The sequence below is a fragment of the Ursus maritimus genome, unplaced genomic scaffold (assembly GCF_017311325.1).
Source record: "Ursus maritimus isolate PB19 unplaced genomic scaffold, ASM1731132v1 scaffold_13, whole genome shotgun sequence".
Classification (NCBI taxonomy): Eukaryota; Metazoa; Chordata; class Mammalia; order Carnivora; family Ursidae; genus Ursus; species Ursus maritimus.
Genome location: NW_024423675.1, coordinates 43,001,184 through 43,013,049, shown reverse-complemented (window position 1 = coordinate 43,013,049; position 11,866 = coordinate 43,001,184). Strand labels below are relative to the sequence as shown.

General features: G+C 43.0%; 2 protein-coding genes across 3 annotated transcripts in view; both read right to left on the bottom strand.

Moving 5' to 3' along the window:
- Positions 1 to 1,054: 1,054 nt before the first annotated feature.
- On the bottom strand, positions 1,055 to 1,439 carry LOC103663377 (60S ribosomal protein L34-like). The gene has a single exon (XM_040627510.1). The coding sequence runs from the start codon at positions 1,437 to 1,439 to the stop codon at positions 1,086 to 1,088; it is 354 nt and encodes a 117-aa protein (XP_040483444.1). The 3' UTR covers positions 1,055 to 1,085.
- An 8,185-nt stretch (positions 1,440 to 9,624) lies between these two features.
- PDE7B (phosphodiesterase 7B) overlaps positions 9,625 to 11,866 on the bottom strand; it is a 310,652-nt gene continuing 308,410 nt past the window's right edge. For both annotated transcript variants that reach the window (XM_040627828.1, XM_040627829.1), the window contains one exon: positions 9,625 to 10,350. In XM_040627828.1, the coding sequence (XP_040483762.1) occupies positions 10,130 to 10,350 (221 nt within the window). In that variant the 3' untranslated portion in view covers positions 9,625 to 10,129. The remainder of the gene's footprint in view (positions 10,351 to 11,866) is intronic.

Genomic DNA, 11,866 nt, shown 5'->3' with positions numbered 1-11,866 from the left:
CTCTGGCGTTGGTGCCCCGGCTTCGCTGTGTCACGATTGTCACCTGACAATCAACGTGGTGGCGATGGTGTCCCTGCCTGCCACGCACACAGGTCGTGGTGGGCTGGGCATTCCCCCAGTCGTGCCTAAGGACTGGAAAACTGCTGTTCCAAAAAGAAGTTGATGAACATGAAGGAAACTCTGAACCTTCCTGGTAGAGTTTAAGGTAAAGAAAACGTCATTGCAAAAGGATGTTTTTTGAAAAGCTTTTCGTGGGTTGATGAATACATTTTTAAGAGCTGAAGTCAGTGGAAGCATGTAGGAAATACATCATAGTATGTCACATAACTGAAGGATTGGAAGAGCCATCGGAACTTGTTTCCCCCTCTCTGTCAGGTTCACACCTGACAATCTGTCTGGAATTACAGAATGTACTTCTCCCGTACGCTCTGGGACGCCATCAGTATTTCGTTTTCACTCACATAAGTCTTTTGTGTGTGTGCGTGTGGATGAAAGTCCATTGAAGTGTAAAGTCTGACTCTCCTGTTAGAGAGGTCCAAACAAAATAGAGCAGTGAGAAGTAGGAAAAAATATTTTAAAAAATCCCCTGACCTTTCACTTGGGTCTGTTAGCTTACTTTGCTGACAACTTTGAAGATGCATATCTAATTGCTCTCTGGGAAGAAGGGCAGGGGTGGGTCATGTGTAATCTCAAGGCTGAAATGGGAGATTCACCTGCTAGTCCCATGTTCCTTTGCAAAGACGAGGACTGGGACTGGTCTCTCCTGGACTGTGAGATATGGCAGGGGACTTTCGTTTTCCCTGCAAAGGCAGCCGGTTAGTGGTCCTTCCGTCGGCTGCTTTGCCAGTTGGATGGGAAAGACCCGGAGGTCTTTGGACCTCAAGTCCCTCAGGCACCGGACCTTTGTCCTCATCACTCAGAAAAGTGGACTCCTAAACGAGGAGGAGAAACCCTGTGTTTTTCCTGAACCAGGTTCTTAGAAAGAACAAAAGTGTGCCAGGTAGCAAACTGTGTTCCTGAAAAACGATCTCTATGTTCAAACTATTGGGGCATTTTTTTTTTATTACTCAAAAAAGCTTCATTTTTTATTTATCTTTCTGACTCTGTGCTTGTGCCTTCAACACTTTCACAACGATTTTCTGCTCCTCAATAAGGAAAGCACGCTTGATCCCGTCACGAACACACTTAGCACACATGGAACCACCATAGGCCCTGCTGACGTGTTTTGTCGTTTTAGACAACCTCATAAGGACTTTAGGTCTCACAGCACGAACTCCTTGAAGTCGGCCTGGCCGCACGCCACATGCAGATTTTGGTGCTTTCCCAACCTTCTTGGTATAAAGGTAAATGACTCTATTACCAGGGGGTCGGGACAGCCTAGTTTTGTTCGAGGCTGTATTGCAGGACAGCCTACGATGGTGGGTCAAACGCTGGACCATCCTGAATGCCTATGGACGCCATCCCCGGAAGAGCTATTGGGGCATTTATTGTTGCAACTGGTACTTACTTGCTTGGGTTTAAATGTTAACCTGTTGTTGATCAATCCAAATATATTCTTTCATTTAGGAAGTATTTATTCAGGACCTTCCGTGCTATACTATAGGAGAATATATTTAAAAAGCTAATGCTTGGGGCGCCTGGGTGGCTCAGTCGTTAAGTGTCTGCCTTCGGCTCAGGGCGTGATCCCAGGGTCCTGGGATCGAGCCCCACATCAGGCTCTTCCGCTATGAGCCTGCTTCTTCCTCTCCTACTCCCCCTGCTTGTGTTCCCTCTCTTGCTGGCTGTTTCTTTCTCTGTCAAATAAATAAATAAAAATCTTTAAAAAAAAAAAAGCTAGTGATCCTGTTGTGAAGGAACTTAACAAATCCGATTTGAGAGTGTGATGCAGGGCGAGGGAGAAGATGTTGGTTTTTGCCAACATTTACTGAGTGCTTTCTATGAGCCAGGCCCTGTCCAGAGTTCTTTGCCTTCATGAACTCTTTGAATCTTCAGAAACTCTATGAAATAGTCCCATTTTTATTATCATTTTACCAATGCAGAAGCCGAGACACCAAAAGTCAGGAAACTTGTCTGAGGTCAGACATGTAGTAAGTGATAAGAACATGCCACGAACTCAGGCAGGCTAAGCACAATGTCGTAGTAAGTCTCAGGCTGGGCAGACACGCACACATATCACCGATAATAACAAATAACTAATGGTCGCTAACAATACGAGGGCAGGAAGATGAAAAATGGCGAGATCATTTTGGGTTGGTGTGGTCAAGGAAGCCTTCATGGTATGAAACCAATATTAGCTCGAAACAAACAATATCATCCATATCATCTCGTTGGACATGTCCATCAGCCTATGGGAGGCTCTGAGAAGCACACAGAAGAGAAACTTGTGTTTAAGCCATTGTTACTCAAACTTCATGGGCTATGAAGACTTCTTTTTTCTAGGTAATACTTAAACAACTTTTGGGACACACTTTTAAAAAAAAGATTATTTATTTATTTGAGAGAGAGAGTATCAGGATGAGCTGGGGGAGGAGCAGAGGGAGAGGAAGAAGCAGACTGTGGAAGCCCAACTTGGGGCTTGATCTCTCTGAGATCATGACCTGAGCCGAAATCAAGAGTTGGACACTTGGGGCGCCTGGGTGGCACAGCGGTTGAGCGTCTGCCTTCGGCTCAGGGCGTGATCCCGGCGTTATGGGATCGAGCCCCACATCAGGCTCCTCCACTATGAGCCTGCTTCTTCCTCTCCCACTCCCCTGTTTGTGTTCCCTCTCTCGCTGGCTGTCTCTATCTCTGTCGAATAAATAAATAAAAAATCTTTAAAAAAAAAAAAAAGAGTTGGACACTTAACCAACTGAGCCACCCAGGCGCCCTGGCAGACACATTGTCAAGCAATTTTGAAAATGTTAGTTTAGAGGAACAGAATCTATTTTAGGGCCACCTACTTACAGAGACTGTGACTGACTTCTCTGCCTCTGCTGTCCATAGCCAGAAAGGATCTGATGAAATTGCAAGGGGACGGGCCCCTGGAAACTTCTACAGATAGGGTTTATAGGATATGAGTGGAATTCATGAAAACTTGACAAGTTATCAAGTTTTGTTTGCTAACTAATCCTCCTTTCTAGCCAGGATTGTATTATCATCAATTCTAGGAAGGGCTTAGATTAAACAGATGGTCGTCTCTGACTAGGCTGAGTATTTACTTTATAATCAGAAAAGACAGTTCCTTATATTCCCTGGTCTTATCAGTGTATCCTTAGTGCCCCAAGAACACTGTCTTCTTTTGAAATCATTTTTAGAAGATTGTGTCCGTATTTCATAAGGATTATTTCATGGTCCAGCTGATCACCTGTAGATATAATCATGCCCGATGTCTATTAATGGCTCTTGTGTTTTCTTTTGCACAAAAACTGTACAGCCTTTCAAAGCAACAGATATATCCCAACTCTCACTTTGTAGATTTGTTTTAAATGATGTAGGAATTTACATTTGTTGAGGACCTAGAGACCATGCTATGTGTTTTATGTATGTTTTCTAATTTTGATGTCACAACTACCCCAGAAGGTAGGTGTTACTCTCATTTTAAACGTGAGGAAATGGAGGCTTAGAGAGATCAAATTATCTGCCTGGGGTTAAGCAGCAAGTGATAACAAGGGATTTGAATTCTGGTCTGTCGACCCCAAAGCCCACACTTTTAAAACTCTATGCATTGCTTTTTTAAAAGGGGAAAAAAATTACTAAGGATTAAATCTTGCAATACTAGAATTTAAAACATTTCAGGCAATTGAATCAAAGATCCATCGTTGCTTAGATGACTGAGACAAGGCAATAATGCATATTCAAATCCTATCAGCTAAAACTTAAAAATTTTCTGCTAATCTCTCTGGCTTAGTTGAAAAAAAAAATCCCATTGTGGACTGTTCTGTAGCTAAAAGCTCCCTGTGCAGTCATTACTCAAATGTGCGTTACATTCTAATGGAGGCAGGACTGAGTCTCTTCCCTTCTCTGATGGGATGTTACTTGAGAAGTGCCTCTGCTTTTGGTCCTGCTCTAGGACAGACGGTGAGCACTGGCTGAGAAAATGTCTGGAAATGTAAGGGGTGTGCGTCTGGGAGGCACCAACCTAGGCCTATGGTGGAGCCTGTGAAAGACCAGAACACCCTTCCAGGGCCTGACACAGAGGAACAGAGCCATCACCAGCCAGAATGAGGGCTTCGGGGGCAAAGACGCAAGGGAGATAAATGATTCTTATTTTGTTTTTAGGAGCTGTTTCCTTCACAGAAATTTCCGACAGAGCAGCAAACAGAAGATCCACTATCCTCTGCTCTAGAGTAGAGAAGGCTAAGCCAAGGTCATGGGCAGCTGAGGAAGAGCCTCCATTTGAGCAAAGGATTGAAGGGGTAATCTTTTATCCAACCCTGCAAATAAGTAAGTACAGAAGGTAACAAATCTGTTTTAAAAAAATGTAAAAATGAGTTTGACTTCCTAATATGAAATCACCAGCATTTCTTCACTGCGTTTCCCCCCCGTATATTCTTTACATTCTTACCCACGTGAGCATGGCTGTTTGCCAGACTTCTTGTCATTGATGAGGGGAGAACTCGCATCTCTTGAAAGACCAACCCATACCAGACAGAATGCTTGGTGCTTTTTGTATGCAGTCTCTTTTAATTGCCACAACAATACTATAAAAGCTATTACTGTCTGGAATTTTTTTTTTTTTAAGTTGGCTCCACACCCAGTGTGGAGTCCAACATGGGGCTTGAACTCATGACCCTGAGATCAAGACCTAAGCTGAGATCAAGAGTCTGACACTCAACTAACCAAGCCACCCAGGTGCCCCTGTCTGGAAATAATTTTATAGATGTTCAGTAACTTCCCTGAAGTCACAGAATAATTTAGTGACTAAATCAAGATTGGGACCCACTTTTGTCTTGAAGGAGAGGAAGAAATTTTCCTCAGTCCCAGGTTCTTCTAGCTGGACTAAGAATTACATTTACGTGAGACAGGTTTATAGGAGAAAAATGCAAAGCTTGATTATGTGCCCGTGGAGGCCCAATAATGAAATTGAGACCTGAAGAAATGACCAAGGCAGGCCGTTTTATGCTCTTTAGACAAAGACAATAGATCTGGGAGGAATTGACAGGACGAAGAAAACTTAACTTTGGAAGCTTCAATTAGTAAAGAATGCTAAGCAGAATTTGGCTTGGGGTAGTAAATTAGTAAAAAGTGAGAAGAGTTGTTTACACAGCCTTCTTGGCTCTAAAGTTCCCATCTCTGGTGACAAGGATGTCTCTACCTCTTGGTACAGGAGGGTACATGTCACATGGGAGATTTATCTCCTGCTTTCAGGGGGACAGAGGAGGGTCTGAGGGTCCTTCTTACACAGGCTGTCACTTAAGTAATTTTATTTAAAATAATCAATACGGCGACATAGCACATTTTGGGGCAGCCTGCTCTTGGCCCCTACAAGTCTCCAAAGCTTATCTGCATTCTGTTCCTTTGTACTCGAGAGCTTTATCGGTGGTTGAGCCCTTACAGAAGTTCTCACGGCTTCTCTAAGCAACATCCACTGGCAACACCGGTCTCTGACAGAGTCCGAATGCTCCTGGAGAAATGGAGTCTTTTTACATCCCAAGTATCTAGTGCAACTTCTGGTACATAGTAGATCTTCAATTGCTCACATCGGCTTGACTTATTTCACAATGTCTCAGCTACGGTCCCAGGGACATTTGAAAATCGTGTCTTGGGGCACCTGGGTGGCACAGCGGTTAAGCGTCTGCCTTCAGCTCAGGGAGTGATCCCGGTGTTCTGGGATCGAGCCCCACGTCAGGCTCCTCCGCTATGAGCCTGCTTCTTCCTCTCCCACTCCCCCTGCTTGTGTTCCCTCTCTCGCTGGCTGTCTCTATCTCTGTCGAATAAAAAAAAAAAAAAAAAAACAACTTTAAAAAAAAGAAAATTGTGTCTCACTGTTACTTGGAAAACCACTAGGGTCTCAATTTTGATTTTGATTTTATGATATCAAATATCCACAAATGTTAAAGAGGCTTTGTAATCAGACATAGGGAAGCATGAAGGGGTCAGTGAGATTCTGAATCCAATCTTAATAAAAAGGGACATGAAGAGACTATGCAGATACAAGGTTGTTTCTGGGAAACAAGGGTGGTGGTTTTTTTTCTCCTCTGTTTCCAGATGGGTTTAGGACACTTGGTTGTCTTGCCTGAACTGTTCTATTGTTCTCGATCGTTTCCAGTCCTGACATCTACAAGACCATGTTTTTCACAGGTAATTACTGAATGAAGTCTGCTTTGTCTTTACAACCTAATCCATTGTACCTCATTCTCACTCATATATGAGTTTGACAAATGTGACACAGAAACATATCAGGACCCAGAGAAAGTGTAGAACTGAATGGTGGGAGAAAGAGAGCACTCTTTCTCTGACTTGGGACTAACTGGCGAGTGATGCCTTCAAGGTCATGGCTATTGTTGCAGCCCCAAGTAGAATGAGTCACATGGAGACCATGTCTGTACATTTTTCCCTTGAAAGTCTCCTCTCCTGAGCAGTGGGCCTTTTCTGTTGAATCTGATTGGTTTGCTGCTAACATGTTACCTGGTGAGAATCAGTATATTTTTATACCTTGATATTTTTAAGAAATTATCTTTATTTTCAATTGTTCATCTAGACATGCCAATGGATATTTAGGCCACATTTTGAGCAAAACTCACAAGGTGTGTGTGGTTGTTTTTTTTTTTTTTTCCAAATCTCACATGTGTACAGAAAACAACACAATTTTAAGGATTTGCTTAAAAAAACAAAGCATAAGAAATACAGTGAGACACAAGCTCATAACCAAATTCAAATCAGTGAGCAGATCTGATTCAACATGACAAAAGATTACAAAACTAGTCTGCATTTTGTAGGAAGCACTATCTGAAAACAGTGTTGCCGGACACGCTCCAAATGCCTCTGTGGGAAGCCTTAAGCAGGTGGAAAAGAGCGGGAATTTTACTCAGCCTAGAGGAGTTATGGATAGGTCCGGGCTTCTGGACAAGTTTCTGACTATTCACAGATGCTGTTAAAGGAGAAGCAGGCTTTGACGGTCAGGCCTGGCAGTGACGAATATTCTCTCTCTTAATTTGATCTGAACTCTATTTTCCTCACTAAAAATAGCCCTTTGATTCCTTTCTTCTCGAGGCATGACAGAATTAAACTTGGTAAGTCAACTATTGGTGGTCCACGGACCAGGAGAAGAATATAAAGATAAAATCCACGGGTGATCCAACGGCCGCGTCTTAACTAGCAATTGAACTCCTCTATTGAACGGGAGCCACTAGGAGGCAGGAAAAAAAAGTTGTCACATTTTCTTTCTTTCTTTTTTTTTTTTTTTTTGCCAAAAAGCAAGGAACTCAGGAATACTCCAGATGGTTGAAAGAAGGACAAAAATGCATCTAGTTTATGCATCGTGTCTCATTTTACTTCAAATTTTGATTGTACTGGTAGCTGCTTCATAACCGGATATTTGGTGGTTTTCTCTGCGAGCTCTTCTTCAAGACCTAATTGTAACATGGACTTTTGTCCTATGAACTTGGAACTACTAAAAATGCCTCCAATCTTACTTATTTAAGTTACAATATAAATATAATTTAAACAAAGTCCATTTCCTAAACCCAAGGCAGAAGCCCCATTTGCTAAAATAACATCTTCTTTCTTTTCTCCACTGCATCATCCTTGACAATTGCTTTCCTTCATTTGATCTCATGGACATTAAACACAGACCACTCGAAAAGCTCTCTCTGCATCATCAGACCAAAGTAAGAGAGATTTGGAAGCAGGAATACATTCAACATTTTCTCTTGGGGCCTCACCAAGCTGAGCGCTTCAGAGGATTAAAGCAATAAAGAATCCTGTGTCAGTTCATAGTCATTACAGAGACCAAAAAGCTAGTGTTGAGATTTCACAACTCCTCTCTTACCCATATCAACAATTTCAACTTCTCGTCTGCCCATTTCATGAGGTTTTCACACTTCCTTTAGTACCATCTGACAATCTCTCCTACTTTAATGAAAATATAACCAACTTTCCAAAATTTCCCCTAAACCTTCACTCAGCAAACCTCAGTCTCTCTCTAGAAACTTATTACAAACCAGTCAAGTTTCTAACATTTCATTTGTACATTAGGAGGGAAAAAACCCACAAGAGTCGCATGTAGGAAACGAGAGTTAGCTGTCAGTTTGTCAGCTTGAGAAACAGCTCGATAGTGGCAGAAATGATCACCTATCATTCTCCCACTACAGCGTTATTTAAGGTAAGAAGAAAGGGACATGTCAATTTTCATGTTACATTACTTACGCTAGAATTTTTAGGGAAAAGGTTGAACTCACAGAGTTTAGTCACTAGAGAAGGATGCTGTAACGAACTGATTGTCCGACCAAGAGTCTGCAGAAAAAAACAGCAACCAGTTTCCAAGGTGACTCTTGTTCGCTAGAACCATAATGAACCACGATGACCTGCCAGGAAGGTAAATTCGGTCGAAAAACTGAAATGTTTTCTTGACTTAAATAATGTTAACTTCCGCTAAATAATTGAGTAGTTGTTCACACAAAATTAAGGAAAAAGAAAAATCCAGTTACTATTAACACCAAAGAAATGCACGCCAACCATAAGCCAAAGGCTCTTTGGTGCAGTAGCCATAGCAGACAGAAGTGTGGTGGGAGGGCAGGGAGTTCCCTGACGGTTAGATGGCGGGTCATAGGAGGTTTGTGAGACCTGCCGTGTCTCCCGCAAGGCTGACACACCACCACGGTCCAAGACAAGAGTCACATAGACACAAGCTTATCAGCTGGCTTATTAGAACAGTGTGCAACATCGCTGTGTTGAAAAGTGACTTCAGGCTTGTTGAAAGGTCTCATTAATCTGAGGAAACGGTGCTTGGTACCATAGATTAAACACTATGGTCTCAAGCGGAATGCATGTGAAGTTTCCAGAATATTTCCTCAAAGACTTTAGTCAGTTTTGGTTTGTGACCTTAGCTGGAAAGCACAAAGATGGGCATGAGGAGGCAGTTCAGAAGGATGTCTGTGAGGATTTAAGTCGGGCAGCTTTCAGAAGATGAAAGATGTTTAAAGTTAAGGCCTTTATCTGCAAACAATAGTATATTAATAAACTCTATACCAGATTTACAAACGCATTCTCTTGTATTAAAACTAACAGTATTCTGTTCACAGTGCCATTGTTTATACAGGTAGCAATCCCATAATACTCACGTATTTTGGCATGGGAATCAGTAGCGCTTGGTATTTACAGAAAATGTACACGTGTGCATATAAACATGTCACGGCATCTGAGTTATTGATAAAAGACAGATCGGCTAATGGTGCAAAGGAATGGACTGTACAGCACCTTCCCCTCGGATCGGATAGGAAACGTGGTTTCTTAAATTGAGCAGACGCCAAATCTCTGACCCAAAGTGGCATAAAGTCAGTAACAAAACAATGAACCCCCTGTTCAAGTTTGGGTACATTGAGTAATCTTAGTCCAAAGTTTTAGATCCATTGTCTAGTGCATAAAATATAAAAGTTAAAAAGATTTATTATTATTTTTATAATAATAATTATTATTAAAATAGAAGGTCCTTTCTCTCGCGTTCTCTTCTGTGCTCTCGCACTTCAGACCCATCTCCTTGGAGTTCCGAATGTGCTGGTGTGTTTGTCATGCAGATCAGCAGTCAGATGGCAAATGCTAAAACGCTCTGGACTCGCCACCGTCGCCTGTCGCAGTGTGACCCAGGGCCCGAGGGGGACATGGCAGGAGCACCTCTTTCTTACTCCCCAGTCTTCTCCTTGAGGGGCGAACCTGCCCCCCCGAAAAGTGCTCCCACGTTCCTGAATGGAGTTGCTTATTTCGGCAGCGAAAGCTGAGGTGACGGATGGCTTCTGTACACTTGGACAAAGGAGAGGAGGCAGGTGAGTAGGGGGAGGGCGGCATTCCGAGGCGCCCGGGACGAGACCCAGCGCGTGGCTGCGCTGGTCGGCAAGAGCCCCCCCAGCCCTCCCGGAGCTGCCCCCCTCTCAGGAGGCCTCTGCTCGAGGAGGTTCTCCTTCTCTCTGCGCGGAGCAGGGGCAGGCGGCTGGGACTACGGGGCGTCGCCTTTGGTCCCAGGCTGCTCCTCGTTCTCAGTCCCTTGGCCCGCGTGCTCCGCGCCGCCGCCGCCGCTTCTGCGCTGCTTCGGCAGCAGGCTCTTCCACTGGGCTTTGTTGTGCGAGAGATGGCGCAGCATGCTCTCGGACAGGGCGCTGTTGCCCGTGAAACGGGCCCACTCCCGGAACAGCGGCTCCACGATGTAGGTCATGAAACCTAGAACAGGCAAGGTCAAGCTCAGCGCCAGAAGGCGGCACCGCGTGCGCCTTCCTCCCTCCCGGACACCTGCGCGAGCCGCTCTGCGCCCGGCCCGGAGACACGGCGGCAACAGGTGAGCCGGTCCCTACCCGTCAGTTTAGGAGCACCGGGTATGTCACCCTGGGCTTGCTTCTTAACCCCTCGGGCCTCAGTTTCCTCATTTGTAAAAAGGAGCTAGGAAGAGTGCCAGACCCGTAGGGCTGTTATGACAATGAAATGACTTCACACCGACGAAACGCTCAGAGAGCTCCTGGCACGTAGTAAACCTTCTAAAGGCTGGCTGTTATTATTTGCTGAGGGAGAAAGACGTATGAACAGAAAGGTAGGAAAAAGTCGGTGTTGGAGCTGGGGTGGGGAGCTGAAGGAGGGGAGGAAAGGGTGAATGAGATCAGAAAGGGGCACATCGTTGTTGATTTAGACCCATCTGGAGAATTCATATGTTTACCTTGTGAGCTATTTTTTCAAGAGTATTAATTCACAGTTTTGTTTTACTCTCAATTATGTTAAGCAACTAAATGTAGGTAAATAAAAGTTCACTCATCTTCAATATGGATTTTTACTTGCATCAAATCCCTACTTTAATGACCAGATAAGATTGGTTGATATTAGATATGTCTGTTCTCTTAATTATTTTAGACTTGTTGCGTTCTAATCATATTTCAATGTTAGGGTGCTTTCCATATTAAATATGATTTATCAAAGCCAGGATGACTTCCAGTCTAGGCTGGAATGATTGGAGTCATCACAAACTTGGACATATTTAAGTTTTATTGAAATGCAGGTGTGGGGAGAAAAGGCAAGTGTTTTTCAGCATAACAAATTTTCCACCAACTGACACTTTATGTTTACAAGGCTGTGAATTATAAGGCTTGATTTGGTTATCTCTTTATTAAACAAACAGCAGATGCTTGGCCTTTGAGGGTGCTAGGAATGCAAAATGTTATTTCACATTTCTGCATTATCTCATCATATGTGAAATATGATTTAAGTCTTATGAAATCATTTTAGATCACTCAAACCTGAGGAGGAAAGTTTAAGCCAATGATAAGGTTATATAAGGACTCAGCAAGTAAGGATTTCCTTGAATTTTCTTGTTGGCTATTCCTGAATTTTCTTCACTTCCTTCATAACCTCTGTATCTAATTTCTAATATCCTTCACTGTAAGAGAGATTTGATATTAAAAAGGTAGTTCATAAAATTATACTATTCTAAAGTGTAAAGTGTAAATATTTATTAAGTTTGCCTTAATATAAAAAAGCTACAAATCCAACATTTAAAAATCTGGTATTTAAAAATCAACTCATTTTCTTCCTGACCTTACTGGGGAATTATCCCTCCGTATTTCTCTTCTCCGATGTAAACACCTCTCACGGTAGAGCAGGAAAGGCCATTTTGAAGTCTGAATAGACATCAGGAGGTACTTTTTCAAATGAAAGTGATTTCTGCACGATCACGTTTGGGAACCTGTTCCAT

Excerpts from the sequence above, each read along its gene's own strand:
- LOC103663377 (XM_040627510.1), bottom strand. The coding sequence starts at position 1,439 with ATGGTCCAGCGTTTGACCCACCATCGTAGGCTGTCCTGCAATACAGCC.